This window comes from Gadus morhua, chromosome 18 (genome assembly GCF_902167405.1).
Source record: "Gadus morhua chromosome 18, gadMor3.0, whole genome shotgun sequence".
Classification (NCBI taxonomy): Eukaryota; Metazoa; Chordata; class Actinopteri; order Gadiformes; family Gadidae; genus Gadus; species Gadus morhua.
The window spans coordinates 21,259,206-21,276,357 of NC_044065.1; the positions used below are offsets into that span (position 1 = coordinate 21,259,206).

The following is a 17,152-nucleotide window of genomic DNA, read 5'->3' on the forward strand; positions in this document are numbered from 1 at the left end:
AAGACATGCACGCACTCTCTATTCTTACCAAAAAGCGATATCCTATGTCTGACAAGAACTCCCAGTTTGCAGAAAAGACTTCAAGAGGAGAATGCAGTTGAAGGAGCAGAAAAAACACAAAACAAGGCAGAGAGAAATAAAGAAAGAGAAATAAAGGGTATATTAATGTAAATAGGAACAGAGTGATTAAAATTGGGAGAACAAAAAACAATAAACACAAACATTAGCACTGGGAGACAGTGGGAAGGGAGAGAATGTAAAGTACTGAACAAAAGGGATTAGAACAATCCAGTTCATAGTTAGTTTGACAAACTTGACAAACATGGACCCATCATCACTTGATGAACCTATGTTTCCTCCAAGGCCTTGGTCAACTGGTTAAGGTTTCCCAGAATATTTCTTGGAATTAAATACTTGTAAGTTTAAGTTTATACCATTTATAATGTTTCATTATGTTCAAATGTTCAAAGAGATCTGCAGCTGAGTGGCCACTGCTGCCGCGGTACGTGGACAAGCATTCTCTGCACCAGGGATCAGACATAAACTACCTGTCTGCACCAGGGACCAGAGATAAACTACCTGTCTGCACCAGGGATCAGACATAAACCACCTGCCTGCACCAGGGATCAGACATAAACTACCTGTCTGCACCAGGGATCAGAGGTAAACTACCTGTCTGCACAAGGGATCAGAGATAAACTACCTGTCTGCACCAGGGACCAGAGATAAACTACCTGTCTGAACCAGGGATCAGAGATAAACTACCTGTCTGCACCAGGAACCAGAGATAAACTACCTGTCTGAACCAGGGATCAGAGATAAACTACCTGTCTGCACCAGGGATGGCTTTAGGTGTCTGGACCGGATACACAGATTACTGGGCTGTGTTCGGGCTTGAGGCTCCTGGTTACTGAACATGACCTTTCCAGTTGAGATTATTGCCATTTACATTTGTTTACATAGAGTATTCGATCTGTAAAGAGCATTTCACTCACTAATAACGGATGAATTGCTATCGCATGACGCACAAAAAGGATGGCTCTTAAATGTACCTCCAGCAGCTCTACCTAACTCAGCTATAATAATCCAAAAATGGCCGCTCTTTATGCTTGGTCTTCACACTCAAACAAAATACCTGGTCACCATCTCCTTCTCCTTGTTTGAGGCATGGCCGCCACTGCTGATTGGACGAATGGCTGTAGACAGGAAGTAGAGCCTATGGTTCTTAAAGTACTGGTCCACCAATGGCAAGAGAACCTGTGGAATTACATTAAATCATAGGTTAGCTCTTTGAGTTTATATATATATATATATATATATCTATGTAAATTGTATGGGTTTCATCACTCATGTAACCAAATGTGTGAATCTTAAACATGGCTCAGACCTTTCCAAAGAACTTGGTTTGCTGCTCCTGGGGACATTCCTCTCCCTTGGCTCGGGTTCCTGCATCTGTGCATCAGAGATTCAGATTTACATTTACAAACCCTTGAATTCACTGTATTTGCAGCCTGGTTTGAACCAGAGCACCGTTTTACTTGTGTTCTGTGCGCTTTCCAGTGTTGCCTCCAAACGTACCGGCGTCCATCATGTGTTGATGGGCCTTGTCTACGTATTCTATGAGCTGTTGCAGGAAGGTGTAGGCAAAACGCTTCTCTATGGCCGGCGTGTCCAGGTCCTGCTCCCTTACACACCTGGAACACAACATCAAACCTTCTCAAAGCCACCCCCACCTCAATCTTGGAACAATCGTATCTACAGCACCCTGAATAATCTGTATCAATATCGACATCTATTCTCTGGTTGGCTCTTCACAGGTGTATTCATGTCATTTCATCCAGCCCACCTAGATACGGTGTAGCCATTGATCTGGAGGAACTTAAAGATCTCCTGTGCTTTCTCACGGTCTCTGGACTTCTCTTTGGCAGTGAGTGTGTCGTATGGGACCAGCAACGGATGACTGCCTCCACCTAGCACGGAGAGGAGGGAGGAACAAGGAGGAAGTATGGAGGAGAGGGTAGCGAGGAGAGAGGAGAGGAGAGAAGAGTAAGGAGTAAGGAGAGGAGGGAGACAGGAGGAGAGAGAAGGGAGGAGGGAGGAGGGAGGAAGAATAGACCATTTGGATGGAAAATGTGTTATTAGTAGAGCTGGGCAAGCATCGTGCATCCCTGACGCACTAACCCAGGTACTGTGTTAAACTGACACGCTTACCCAGGCACTGTGTTAAACTCTAACCCAGGTACTGTGTTAAACTGACGCTCTAACCCTTGTGTATAGATATGTAGATATCTAGATATATATCTTGATGGTGGAGCCATGAAGCAGGAACTAGTTGTGAACGAAACTAACCATAAAATATCATTTGAAGTGTACGTTGAACGATAATTCTGAGCATTGTTTCCATTTAACTTCTAAATCATCGAGTGGTTTGTATATTCTTCCTCATTATGTCTTAATAACAATAATAACTTAATTTTATATATTTTGACACTTTACAGAGACAGAAAACTAAAGTCTTTAAAGGGCATTTCAACTTTGTTCATGATACTGAACAAGAATACTCCTCATACTGAATAACGCATACCATGAGGATAATACATCCCCCCCACCTTCTCCGAACTCTCAGCATTACTGAATGACTCAAAATCTGTAGGACAGGAAGTCAACGAGTGAGAAATAAAATTAGACTCACCTTTGGCTTCCATTTCCATCTTCTTTTTTTTAGCCCAAGTATTATGAAAATTTTCTGCCAGAAGCTCAGCCATTGACTGTGGAGGATATTTTATGAATATTAAGAATTGCCTGTTTTTTGCGGTCTGCATATTAGTGTACCTTATTCTAACAGTAGCTGTGTTCGAAATCGTTCCCTATCATGGATGTAGTGCACTAAATAGGGTGCACGCCATTTTGTAGGGTGTTCGAATTCTCAGTGGTCCACTATATAGTGGACTTAAAATAGGGTACATACGATGTTCCCTACATGTTACTCCCGTATACCACAATGCAATGCGGTTGTATTTTTCCAGGGGAGAAGAAAAAGCTGAATAACCGCGAAAACGAATACATTTAATGATGGAGTCTCCGGCTTGCGTTTAGAAATGTCAACAATTTATTTGGGATTTAAAAGGCACCCAGTGCAACTTTCGAGGCTTAAAAATAAACATTCAATTTCTAGTCTTTTTTACACGTAGTAAGTTTCAATAACTCCATACCATTACATACCGACATTCAAGCAGCAAAGATGAGACGTCGTTGTGTGGTGAGAACTGATAGAAAATCGATAACAACAACAATGCCGCCATTTTCTTTATTTTTTGTAACCTACAATAAATAAAGCAGGCTTCCAGTCAATGGAAAAATGGCTTCTCCCCACCGGCGATTGTTGTTGTTTACGATTTTCTATCAGTTCTCACCACACAGCGACGTCTCATCTTTGCTCCTTGAATGTCGATATGTAATGGTATGGAGTTATTGAAACTTACTACGTGTAAAAAAGACTAGAAATTGAATGTTTATTTTTCATTGAATGTTTACATAAAGTTGCACTGGGTGCCTTTAACATTCAAAATTAATTTAAAAAAACTTGTAAACTTGGAAATGTAACATTCAACATCAATACAACCTCCAGCCCGGTTTGTTTAGATGATGTCGGCGCATCACGTCACACAAATACCAGGCGCATTTACTGACGCAAATGACGTTTAGAAATGTTAGGCGTAGTGTCCGAATTCTCGTTCCCTATTCCCTATATAGTGCACTATATCATGTACACTATATAGGGAATAGGGAACGAGTGTATAGGGAACGATTTCGAACACAGCTAGTGTGTATACATGAACGTGTATCTTACTGTTTAACTTTGCTTGTCTTACTAACTTTGCTTGTGCTACTTTTAATGTAACTTTTAGTAAAAGCCCAACCAATGACCGGAGTTGGAAAATCCTCTTGACTAAAAACCTCAATGCATGGAATCTATTTATATTTTATATGAAACAATGTGCAATGTATTTGTCCCTGCTTAAAAAAACTCTAAACAAAACTGTTATAGTGTGTATATATAAATGTTTGTCTTACTGTTATAGTGTGTAGATATAAATGTGTATCTTACTGTCACATGGTGTATGTATAAACGTGTATCTTACTTTTATAGTGTGTATATATAAACGTGTATCTCACTGTTACAGTGCATATATATATTAACGTGTATCTCACTGTTACAGTGTGTATATATATATTAACATGTATCACACTGTTACAGTGTATATATATATATTAAGGTGTATCTTCTTGTTTGAGTGTGTATGTATTAACAGCTATGGGTGCTGGTGTCTCTTACGTGCAGGTCTCTGGACAGAGTGACGTTGCTCATGTCGATGGGCCTCGGACTGAAACCGGGAGCTCCTTCAAAAGACAGCTGCCAAACAAAACAAACCCTTAAAGCAAGCAAGAAAGAGAGAGAGACAGAGAGAGAGACAGAGAGAGAGAGAGAGAGAGAGAGAGAGAGAGAGAGGTGCGTGCATGCATATCTGCTTGCGTGTGTGAGTGCGTATGTGCGTGCGTGCGTGCGTGTGTGTGTGTGTGTGAAGGGGTGAGCCTGTTTCATGTAAGATAACATAAATCGATGCTTTATGTTTGGTTGTCACAGCAGAATAGAACATAGAACAGTGCAACAGTAATAGAAAATGAAATGAAATTAATCAAATGGAAGAACAAATAAAAGCTCAAGACCGAAGAGATATCTTTGTGTTCCTTAGAGAGTTGGAGGGGATGTCTGCACCTGGCTGACTTGTGAAATCCGACGAGACTTCTGCAGACTGCTGGGGTCTCCCTCTCTGATGCGCTCCACCACCCAGCCCCAGGACACCATGGTCCCGATGGACTCCTTGATCGGCCAGCGGTACGACTCCTTGTCCTGCACACAGACGAAAAGGGGGGGGGGGGGGGGGATTAACCAGGGATTAGAGGCATCAACCTACTTCGGCCTGATTTGTCAGAATCCTTACAATAATTAAAATAATTATATTACAAATATTGTTCAGTATATATTGTATGATGGCTTGTTATTATAAAAAAAAAAAGCTCTGTTCATTCATCACATGTTTCCCATCGTTGTTATGTGTTCATTTGTGTTTGCTCTCTGTTACTATGGTGAGTAGGTCACTTCCCGGCCCGGTTTAGTGGGATATAAGGGGGTGGGATATCTAATTATTATAGCCCTCATTAATTGTGTGAAACAGCTTGTTTGCGCTCAAACTTAACTTCCGTAATAGTGTGGCGGCAGTGGGCAGTGCTGACATGCAGAAGTCCCGCCTCCCGGCTACCCGTATTGTTTACAACTTCCTTGGGGTGTGAATTTGCCAACACACGCGAAAAGCATTCGAACAATCGCAACCGAGTGGTGCTGCCCAATCACAGCAGACTTGACTTGACTACTCGTGAGGGGGGCCTTAAAGTGACATGATACAAATCAGACCGTTTTTGAAAGACTACCCCCAAATTATTAACAATAAAAAAGCATGATATGGGCTCTTTAACTGTCACGTTTCCTGACCCAGCTTTCTGTCTGCTAACCGCGTTATGCAATCTTTCATCCATATCCTTTGCAGTGAGTTTAGCTGATCCGCAGTCCGCAGTCGCTCAGTTGAAATCTGAAGTCTTCAACTTGACTTTAAGAATATTGCAAAATGGCCCTCAACATTAATGGTTATAAACACCTTCCACAAAATGGCAAAGATGGGCTTCAAAAGTACTTACACAAGAGGTCCAAGGGCTACATGTCTAGAGGCTTAGCATTATCTTCAGGGGTTCAGCAACAGACATGTTTTTATATATACAAAGAAAGGAAAGAAACATTGCTGGTGTATTTTTCTTCAAATGCGGGGGCTGATGGTGTGTATTGAGCTCTTCTAAGTCCTAAATTAATCCATCCACAGGACTAGTGAAAGGGATGGACAGAAGATAATGCACAGGGAACAAAATATGTAACAAAATCTACTTTAACAAGAGTAAATCCAATGTTAAGTATTTCTATAAATCGCACTTTTAGAGATACAGTAAGAAATCCGCTGTTAAAGACTGCTGCTCTTTTAAGGAGATTAAAGAAACAATGCACATCAAAACCCATGAAGCAAACACTTGGTCGATGATATTAAAAAGTAAATTTAATAATTTTGAATGATTAGGTTGGCCACCAAATGTGTTCTATACATGGCTTCTCCAGAACAATACTAATAATCAGGAGATGTTGAAGCGCACCTTCCTGAATGAAAACGATGCACAGATAAAATACATGATCCGCAACAAACCTTTTCAGAAAGACCTTTGTAGGGCTTGAGGAGAGGTTGGCTCTTGGTGGCTTCGCACAGCTGCTCTCCATACAGCCAGCCCTCAGAGAACTAGAGAGAACGTCAAGTAGAGAACGCATCTTTAGGTTCAGATATTATGGGAAGTTATCACTCTATCTAGTTACGGGGGATATCGTGTTCTCCATCACCTTATCCATAGACCACTTCTCATGCAAATGCTCCGCATATCTGTTGATGAAGTAGTCCAGCTTCTCAGGAACACTGACGCTGACAAACAAAAAATCATGCAATGTCAGATGATTATTGGTATTCATTTTATATGTATAGATATGTAGCAATATTTCATATTTGCTCAAAACAATTATCCAGTTGAAACTGGGCCACACGGTTTCACACCAATACAGTCATAGTGAGACAAAGTAGAATGCATGTGGTCATCCAGTCCCTACTTGCTGGTGTCTGCAGGCTGTGGGTTAAAGTTTCCCTCCGAGTCCATAGAGGACTGCTTCTCAATCATGGCCACATAGTTGGACTCCATATAGTCCGGGGGCAGAGCCCCGGCCACCGCACTCAGGCAGGGCAGGGCCAGCTTGAACAGCTCCTGGTCGTACCGCTGGAAACACAACATTATTTTGTTTTAACACCCCATCCAACACTTATCTTTGCATCTTATTGAAATATGCTCTGAATTCAGAATTATCACACTGCCTAAAACACAGCCACTCTGTGATCTGATTGTCAACACAATTCAACATGTGGAATTGTCTGTTTGTGGGCACTCTTTGTGAGAAAGCTTCCTACCCAGAGGAAGTTTGTTTGCGCGTACCTGTGTTGGACAAAACTATGATACTAGGAGCTGCTTAACACTTTGTTGGAATATAATGGATGCCAATTGATCAACAATTGCCAGATTTGGAAAAAACGCCTACACCGTGAGGGGGTTGATGACTAGTTTACATCTTGACACAAGCAATTTCAGCAATTAACCTGGGGTCTTAACAAACCAGCCAATTCCTTTAGCCCTGCCACAGAAGCCTGATAGATACATCTGCCAACATCATACCCATTGACAACACATGACACTCAGATGTAGAAAAGGCAGAACAATATCAGTTTGTAACTGCATCTCATTTCCGTATCTGTGGTCCTGATTGGGCGTCTGGCCAACCAGCCGGACGGCTGCCAGCTCCTCCTCACCAATCAAAATACCCATTTTTTATTCCTAACTCATTTCATTTTTCTATTGTTTGCTTGTTATCCTACTACTAAGTATGCCAATTATGGCAGCTAATGCATTCCTGAACATCCCTGGAATGAGGGATCCCCAACTCTGTGTTCCTTCTCAAGGTGTCTTCCTTGATAATTAAGGGATTGTTTTCTTAACAATTGAGGGGCGTTAGGGTTTTTTTTAAATAATTACTGATAACATTTTCAAATTATCTAAGCAGTGTGTCTGGGTATTTAACATCTTCAGGAGTCGCTGGCAAAGATGTAAGAAGTATGGTAGATAAGAATGAAGGTTTAAAGGGATATTTACCAAATGTTAAAATATATTAGTGGAGAAAAATGTAGCAGCATGGGGGGAGGGGCAGGCTCCAGACCTTGTTTTCTTGTGAGCCAACACCTCAGAGGATCACACAGACATCCCTCAGTAGTCAATGGCATCCGTCTATCTCTCAGTTCACTTCGATACAAGTGTAAGTAAGGTTAACTTTAATTATAAATTATTCAAGAATATAAGGTAAATATATTTATAATGGAGTTTAACATGAAATGTTAAACACTATTGATATTGCCTGGCAATAAAAAAAGTTCCTGTGTCAAACTAATACCTGCATTCCGATGAACCCCCAACGCCTCATGTAAATGGCCTCTTAGAGAAACATCTGTTACCCCCTATGGGTTCTCGTCTGTGGTTTTAGAATGTATATTCTGTAGTCAAAGTCAAGGGAACTAACCCATACACCGGTTAAAATCAGACATTACCAACTTTAGGATTATGACTGTATGCCACAGACAAATGAAGTGGCATTAACTATTACAAACCTCATGTAACTGTAATGCATAATATTTAAATTTCATATTATTAATGTTTAATATCTAACTCTTTGTATCTAATGCTTGAATGTATGATAGTATGCATCCATGTGGGAAGTAAAAGATAAATAGTAATTGGGAAGGGGGAGGGCCCATAGATTTTAGAAGCTCTGTGATTGGTCTTGGAAATCACAGAGCTGTAGTTACCTCAGAGATCCCGGGCCGAATAGCCCAGTTCTTTGCAAACCAACTGATGTCGTTACTCTCTGCAGTCGCAATAAAGACTTGATCATTCAACCCTAGTCCTTCTCGACATCTCGTAATTTGTTCGAGAATTAGACCGTGGGTTTTATCCACGACAGCAGCTGGTCAAATAGAAAGCAAACACCTTCTCTATAATAAGTTATAAATACTTCCAACGTCAGCCGGGAAACGTAGGACAGCGAACAACAGAAGATTCCACCAGGTGCGACCAGCTGGCTGACCTTGCGTGACAGAGCATCGAAGATGCCCCAGAAGAGTTTCCTGGAGAGGTGCAGCTCCTCGTCGGAGGCCACCCCGAAGCCGCCCCAGCCAACAGCAAGGCAGTAGTACTTCCAACACCGCTCGTAGTGGTTGGTCAGCAACTGGAGGCGGAACATCACAACATTATGTACAACTCAGTGTTAGGTCAAATAACAATATAAACAACTGGATGTTGTTGTTCCCTTGTAAATACTGTTTCTGTAAACTCCTGAACGATTCTTCAACCCATTTTTTATATTAAGGCTAACTAATAGTGATCTCTAGACTATGATGCTGTAATCCTGCTGTAATACTTACTTGTGTTGCACAAAACAATGATTCAGCTATTGGAGCTGATAAACACTTGTTTTGAGTAGAATGGATGTCAATGGCTTAACAACGGCCCAATGTCGAAACAAGCGTTACTGCGAAAGGGGCGTAGTGGAAGTGGATATCATGGCCGATTTACATCTCAACATAGACAAGTCAACAATTAACCTTGGGACTTAGCAGACCGGCAAGAACCTTTATAGATAGTTTCAGAGGGTTATTTATCAGAGTGGTAAAGTTCACGTCACTAATAAGCGCAAACCATTTCACCACAACAGTGTTTCGATGGGGCAGTGCTGAGAATGTGCCACACTGATCATGACATGTGTTTATGGGTGTAGCTTATAAACACATGACTAGGCTCGGCCACTGTGGAAGACCTTACTTTGAGCGGCATCTTGGTGTGCTCGTTCAGGAGTGGGACGTCAAACACCAGCCTCCTGAGGAGGTGCTGCATCATGGAGGGACGCAGCTTCCTGCACATCGGGAGCACAGAGACCCAAAGCTAGCTTAGAGTGGGCAGAAATACACATGTTAAATCCTCATATCAACCTGTTGCTATCAAGCCCTGTGATCCTGTTCTGACCCTTCAATGCTCTGCGCCGCCTCACCCGCACACGGCCAAGAGGCAGTCCTCGATGGCGTCTCTCTGGGCCTTGGTGAGGCAGCAGCCCTTGGACAGCCGGTACACGGTGTGGAGCAGGGAGTCGATCAGCGAGGCGTACGGCTCCGTGCCGGCAAACAGCGGTGCGCACTTAGTCAGCAGGGGCAGCACAGCTGCGCACAGGTACCTGTTGAGGGCCAGAGCCATGTCCGTGGCACTGAGAACCGCCTGCAGGGAGAGAGGGGACAGCAGATGGAGGGAAGGAAAAACTAAGGCACGGATTAACTGTTTTATTTATTTTTGTTATATATATCCTCACTAAGTCTTTTTCCTACCCCTGATCATCGTTGCTTGCTCCCTACATGCGGCGTTCAGTTCATCGTCTCCACATGCTCTATAGCCCTCAGTTTAATCGTGTTATTCCTCTCTGTTTGTTTGGAGTCTTTTCTTGCTTGCTTGAGAGTAAGCTTAGCTACGTTTACATTTGTAAGTGGTTATGAAGCCTTTTTGTTTGGTTGGCCTGTTTTTCTGCTTTGCTCTGGAAACAAATTCTGCATAAAAAAGGATTTTATTTTGTTCAACTTAAGCCTGTGTTTGGATTCAAACTTTGAAAATTCACAGACTGAAGAAACATAAAGACGATAGGGATGATGGCGATGGAAGGATGAATTTGCCTAATTAATACAGTATGACAGACAAGAGTATGTCTTCCCAGTATATATTTTTAATCTTTTTGATGGAGAAACAAGACATTGAGGACTGGTACCACTTACAGTGTCCAGTGAGGCTGCGGCTCGGAGGTCTGGTAGAAAGCCAACCTCCAGAAGGTGTAAGAGGAAGTTCTGGTCCTCGATGCCGTATACCCGGTCCAGGAACAGGACCATGGCCGCCTTATGGTCCGGGCAGAACCCTGCCGACATGTCTGGCTCCACCACGGATCCGTCTTCACACCCAGTATAAGATCATCGGGGTAGAAGAACACGATCCAAGCGTTTAAGACAGGATGGTAGACATATATAGATGATTCTGTCTAGTGACGTTTAGTGATGCGTGGGTCAATCTTGCGGATAAACTAAACATGTTTCTTTGACCTAAATGCAAATCAGTTAAAATGGGCTAAATACAATTCAAAATCCATACCATACCAAATGTTGCTTAGATAGGTTACAATTAAAATTTGGTTAATAGCACTTCAATAAATCAATTGGCGTCGTTGTTCCCATGTAGTCCTTGACGAAACATAATAATTAGTTAAAACAGTTAAAGGGATTGACAACATAGGTTAGTTATTTACTACTTAGTATGTTATTAAGGGTTATAAATGTGCATTAAGCAGATCATTTGAGATGTATATTTAATATACATTTTCTAACATAATATTTGGTATGTGTGTAGTTCGCTTTGTATGATATAAAATAAGGCCCCAACACATCAACAAATGCCCCGTCTGTGATGGGTTATGGCTGTTTAAAAAGTGGTGATCCTGTTGTCCATCATTTTGAAGAAATGTTGAAGGGGTAGAAAAATCCCAAGAAAGAGAAGGGGAGTTTGGGAAACGCTCGGAGAGGCAGTGAAATAAGGTACGGTGCCATCCATGTGATCTGTGGTCTGGTATCAGAGCAACAAGATTGGGACAACCAACCACCAAGACAGCCTAGATAGAGATAGAATGAATCAACTTGAAGAACAAAAGGTTGGTTTGTATTTTCAAACAGCAGGTTGGGGGTCGGGCACTCAGCAGGGCGGTCCTGGGGGCAAATTGAGTTAAAGCCAAATCGTGTTTGGGGCGTCCGCAAGTCCTGCCCGTCGGTCTACCACCAGCGCCCATGCATGTCCTCTACCTACCAGTGGCTAGAGTGGGCATGGAGAAGGGGATACTGATGACTCCCTCCAAGTCCTGGATGGGGATCAGAGACCTGAGGATGGCTCTGATGCGGACCGCCTCTCCTTTGCCAGCATGGATCAACTGGCAGAAATCATCACAGAAAGGAAACATCGTGGATTAGGAAAGTGTACCTTCTCTCACCATCATTTCAGAATGCAACACGCTTATGTTTTTACTGGACCTAGATTATAAAATAAAAAACATTACAAATGTGAAGAGATAGCAAAGTACAACTTGAATTAGTCAGAAATATGAAGGAGAAACAGTGGGCTCAGCTAGAGGGATTGTATCCTTCTGTTCATTGAAAGTAAAGGGTTCTGTTGGGTTTGTTTCCTGATTCTAAAGTGTTGGGTCTGTTTCCAGGAACCAAATTGTTCTTGTGGTTGGGTTCTCCATGAACGTGTATTCAGCTCGCTATCTTACTGCCCTGTGCACCCTGACAGTCGCTCTGGACCCTCTTCGTCCAAAAACAATTCTGGATCCACTCCTGAGTCTTTTCATTTGGTTGCAATGTTATCGGTTCTCCAACAACTATTACCAACAGCTATTATCCATATGTGATACGTGTGTGTAAGTTTGCGTGCGTGTGTGCGTGCGTGTCCGCGTGTGTGCGTGTGCGAGCGTGTAAGCCTTTACGTGCATCTCAGGCGCGCAGCGGCCCAGCAGGTCGATGAGCGCGGCGTAGAAGGTCATGACGGCGTTGCCCATGTGGATGGTGTCGTCCTCCTCGTCCTCGCTGCTGTGTGGGGGCCGGGGGGGGACAAAGGGACACGTGAGCACACGGACACACCCAGTACCCACAACGCCCAGTACCCAGAATGTCCTGTACAGACTGCTGTACGGGCTCAGCACCTAGACCAGGAGGGTCCTTTTAGATAAAAAAACAGTTTCAGCAGGAGAAATACAAGAAAATAGACTTTCTGCTAAAATGCGGTTGAAACATGTTGTTATGTTGCTAAAAAGAATGAGAATCAGGAGCGTTTAAGAACACAGAAGGTGAGTTGATGGTATCTCACAGGGACTTGGTGCTCTCGGATGCGGGCGAGGAGGGGCGGTCTCTGCAGGCGTTGGCCGAGATGTGGATGGCTTCCTCCATGGCCGCCAGCAACCCGTTACCACCCTCACCTCTAAGGGCGGGGCCAAAGCACTCAGGCCGACGAATCAGCAGCCGCACCACCACGTTGGCGTTCTCCTCCACACTCTCTCCTACAGGGGCGACAAGATGTCAACTAAAGCAAGACATCGTCAGAGCATGTCTGTACCCGCGGGCAGCCATGGTGCAGTCTGTCTGGAAAGCTCATTCAAAAGGGACTACCGTGAAGTCCCTCTTGCAGCCTTTAGGGTGTTTGAGGCAGGGGGGGCAGAGAGGCCAACATTCCAAATCAACAGATAACATGGGATCACCGTAATACAAAGCCAAACTGTTTGTTTTTCGGTTACGATATCAGTGGCTAGTTCATCTTCATATCATTTCTGAGGTCCTGGTGGACAATTATATTTAAGTTAAGGTTATTAAGGATTAAATGTCAAGTTAAGGGCATCATCTACTATGAGGCTACCATTCAATGTGCCAAATATGGATCATTTTGGCTGAAAGTGGCAGAGATCTCAAACAACGGTGACCCTCAGTAGAATGATCATAGTGTCTGTGACGTCACCATGGGTGACGTCACAGACACTATGTATCTGTGTTCTACAGTTCTACTCACTACCTTAAACACTACAGGATCTGATCATAGTTACTCATTAGTATAACGTTAATAAAAATAATAAGAACCATTGCAGAAGACAGCAAAGCGCAGGAAGTCCAGGTAGCGTTCTCCTTCGACAGGGTTCCAGCCGATATCGGGGTATCCCTTGGAGACCAGCATGGCACAGCTCTGGAGCCCACATCCTGCCAAATACTGTACCACCTGGGAAAGACGGTAGGGGGTTAGGTAATATGGACTCCGTCACCATGGGACCCTTCTTAACATCGGATTAAAGGTCTTGAGGGGTCTAGCTAGGATCCGAGACTCGCCCTGGGCCCCTGTAAGGGTCAGGGTCCAGGTCTTATCAAATGGGTCAGGGTCGGGTCACATTATAAAACCGCTGTTCCTGGGTATGTTTATCTTGATTTTTAAAAACGAGTGATCACCAGAGACCATGAGGGAGAACACGAGAATCAGAGTACAAGAGCAGGAATAAGGGGAAAAAAACTTTCAACAGCCCCACCCAATGGAGTCGGAGCAGAGGAAAGGATGGAGTCAGAGCAGAGGAAAGGTCAACGCTGAAGATCAATGTTCACAATGTTCACTACGTGTAGCGTAAAGGTTTGACTTATTTAAGATGGCCATTGAGCATCTTTTGAAGCGAGACCGTAATAGTCACGAAAGGTCTTTTAGTCACGAAACGTTATTTTGATTTCCGTTTATGTTGTAACTAACATGATAAACGTTTAGCTGTAGTATTTTTACTAGCAATTACAATTTTGCCGGTCAATAAAATAACCTTCCTTTCTCAGATTCTTGGTCTCTTTGCGCTCGTTATGGCCCGGGCAAAAAACAGGTCTGAATTTACCTCAGCACGAATTTCCCGGGTCCATTATGGTTTGAGGCCCTCACTCAGGGTTTATTCAGTCTGCTGGTATACCTTTTTTTCAGAGACTGCCGAGCAATTGTTTTTACAAGCACGGGTCTGTTGCAAGACCGTTAACAGTATGGCCTGTGATTGCTCACATCATCAAGGCCTGTTCTAGTTGCTTCAGGACAGTTAATCAGCACTGTGTCCCAGAATCTCTCTTTGGAAATCATGGCCCTGCAAGACGATTAGATAGGGAGCAACCCATGTGTGCACTTAATGTGTTTCTATAATGTAAGAGACGCCCAAGCGCTTAAGTCTGTCTGTCTGTCTGTCTGTCTGTCTGTCTGTCTGTCTGTCTGTCTGTCTGTCTGTCTGTCTGTCTGTCTGCCTGCCTGGCTGCCTGTCTGTCTGAATGTGTGTTTGTGTACCTTCTCTAGGTCGGGCTCCCTCAGAGCCAGGGCCAGCTCGTTGTTGTCCATGACCGACGCCGCTGCCACGTCCAGAGGGGTGGAGCCCCTCATCGATGGGGACGCTGGAGGGAGACAGTAACCATTGTTACTGAGGGCTGAACCAGAGGGGTGGAGCCCCTCATCGATGGGGACACTGGAGGGAGTAACCATGGTTACTGCAGGCTGAAAAAGGACCCTGACCACCACACCATCACCAGAAGTACCATAGCTCCAATTCAAGGAACTGAAGCTGAAGCTACACACTCAAGCTACACTTTTCCAAGGAAAGTGTAGCAATCACAACTACTTTAATATGAAAGAAACTGATTAACACAATAAAGTTGAACACAACTATGCATGGAAGCCATTTCTCAGAACAGAGTGTTGAGGTGTCCCTGAGCAAGGCCCCCGACCCTAACTGCTCTCGACGAGCTGGTTGTCGCCTTGCATCGTTGACTCCACCGTCGGTGTGTAAATGTGTGTATGAATGGTTGTAAGTCGTGTTGGACAAAAGCCTCTGCTCAATGCCCTAAAATATATAAAAATAATTTGTATTAGCTTGAGTTCTATTCAGAACCAGCAAGAGTGAAGAGAGTACAAACGGTCCTCTGAAATGGCAAAGCCCTCCATCATCTTTACTGAGTTGAAAACGCCTGCCTCTGTATGACATAATTAGGGGGCCCTATTGTTTCTGTAACGTTTTTTTTTCCCCTTAAATTCTGTAAAAGTCATATTGCAGCCTATACCGTAAGTCACCAACTGTTGAAATGTTCAGGTATGTTTACCAATTACCCCCTCTACCCATAAACCCAAATTTGTGGTACCGCACCCAAAGGTGGCGCTATTGTAAAAAATCATTAATTAGGTTTATTTCTCCTCACAAAATCGGGGTCTTATGCCCTAAAAATATATATACTTTTCCCACAATTTCATATTAAAGCTAAACATGATAAAAAGAATCACAGGCTACAAAAATAATCAAAAATTCACCAAAATCGCCACATAAAATCTTTAAACCAAGCATCACAAAAATCAACGGACAGAATTTATTTTACTTAGTTCCATTTGAGAAATATTGGCCGATAAAGTTGGACCAGTTAGCCAATTTTTCTTATATGACCATTTTGTTACTGTATAAAAAAACACACGACTATTATTAGGTGGATACCAATACCCCCCACTACTAATAAACCCAAATTGTGGTACTGCACCCAAAGGTGGCACTATTTAAAGAAATTATGAACTAGCCTTATTTCTCCTTACGAGATTGACCTGGACTCAAAATGTCATCAGATGCATCTTTTTCACCCTGGTCTTCTGCTCTAACGTCCAGTCTCATCCCATTTTGCTTATATGACCATTTTGTTGTGTAACTACCATACGGCTATCATTTGGTGGCTACCATTAATAGTTTTCAGATCTGTATTGAGAACCCTTAATTCTCTTTTGAAATGTGTGCTTGGAATTTTCTTGATGTTGTGTGCTTATCAATCGACATTTTCACCATGTGAATGAGGCTCGCTTCACGTAGTTCAGTAATGTCAGTGGCTCAAAGGGATAATGCCGTGTACGGGTGATCCTTAGGTTGAGAGTTCAAAACCTGATTAGAGCATTATGAACAAGCCGAACATGACATTCTGTCATTGCCACTCATTTAAGAAACACAACATTGAACAGCACCTGAAATTCATCAGGCAATCAACCCCAGAATTCCCCAGAATTTCATAGATTTTTCAGGTATATGCTTTTAAGAAAGCCTTTAATTCACTTGAGAAATGTGTGCCTGGAGGTTTCTGGATGTTGTATGCTTATCAATATACATTTTGACCATGTGAATGAGGCTGCAGTTCAGGTTTATCAGTGGCTCAATGGGATAATGCCTTGTACAGGTGATCCTTAGGTTGAGAGTTTGTATCCCGATTATAGCATGCTGAGCATGACATTCGGCCATTGCTTTGCAGCTCACCTGAGAGCCGAGGCACAGTACTGCATTAGTTGGAACATCTTTCCTTCAAAAATATTTGTCATATATACATATCTTCTATTAGTGTGTTCTTAGAGCATCTCTTCCCTGATTGGTTTGGGGGATCCATCTCACCTGTCAATTACAGATGAGTGAATGAATATTACACTAAAGGCCGATTTATGCTCAGTTACGTAAGCGTAAGCGCAAGCGCAAGAGGCCCTTGCGCGCCCTTGCGCACCCCTTGTGCGACTTCTCACGTCTTGCGTGCGTCGGGCGATTTTTCTAGACTTGCGTCATTTTTTACGTAAGCTTTTACGCGAGCCGCGCAGCCTGCAAGGCTGTGATTGGTCTGCTGGTCTGGTTACTACTTCCTGTCTGGAGTATCACATTTCCTGTTTTCATACCGCCATTTTTAAAAGCCAGAAGGCAAGGACGACCCGGCAGGCTCATATACAAAAGCATTAACGTGAAGTGAAGTTAACTTTGCTGCCAACACATTATGTCGTTTTA

General features: G+C 43.1%; 1 protein-coding gene across 4 annotated transcripts in view; it reads right to left on the reverse strand.

The window, feature by feature from the left end:
* ryr2a (ryanodine receptor 2a (cardiac)) overlaps window positions 1-17,152 on the reverse strand; it is a 168,591-nt gene that overhangs the window by 60,867 nt on the left and 90,572 nt on the right. For all 4 annotated transcript variants that reach the window (XM_030340489.1, XM_030340488.1, XM_030340487.1 and 1 more), the window contains 20 exons: window positions 14,656-14,759; window positions 13,443-13,578; window positions 12,682-12,871; window positions 12,302-12,404; window positions 11,626-11,746; window positions 10,554-10,723; window positions 9,788-10,008; window positions 9,562-9,652; window positions 8,828-8,968; window positions 6,755-6,918; window positions 6,494-6,572; window positions 6,306-6,395; window positions 4,778-4,912; window positions 4,337-4,414; window positions 2,693-2,768; window positions 1,847-1,970; window positions 1,579-1,694; window positions 1,388-1,452; window positions 1,136-1,257; window positions 29-78 (listed from right to left, as the gene is read on the reverse strand). In XM_030340489.1, the coding sequence (XP_030196349.1) occupies window positions 29-78; window positions 1,136-1,257; window positions 1,388-1,452; window positions 1,579-1,694; window positions 1,847-1,970; window positions 2,693-2,768; window positions 4,337-4,414; window positions 4,778-4,912; window positions 6,306-6,395; window positions 6,494-6,572; window positions 6,755-6,918; window positions 8,828-8,968; window positions 9,562-9,652; window positions 9,788-10,008; window positions 10,554-10,723; window positions 11,626-11,746; window positions 12,302-12,404; window positions 12,682-12,871; window positions 13,443-13,578; window positions 14,656-14,759 (2,376 nt within the window). The remainder of the gene's footprint in view (window positions 1-28; window positions 79-1,135; window positions 1,258-1,387; window positions 1,453-1,578; window positions 1,695-1,846; window positions 1,971-2,692; window positions 2,769-4,336; window positions 4,415-4,777; window positions 4,913-6,305; window positions 6,396-6,493; window positions 6,573-6,754; window positions 6,919-8,827; window positions 8,969-9,561; window positions 9,653-9,787; window positions 10,009-10,553; window positions 10,724-11,625; window positions 11,747-12,301; window positions 12,405-12,681; window positions 12,872-13,442; window positions 13,579-14,655; window positions 14,760-17,152) is intronic.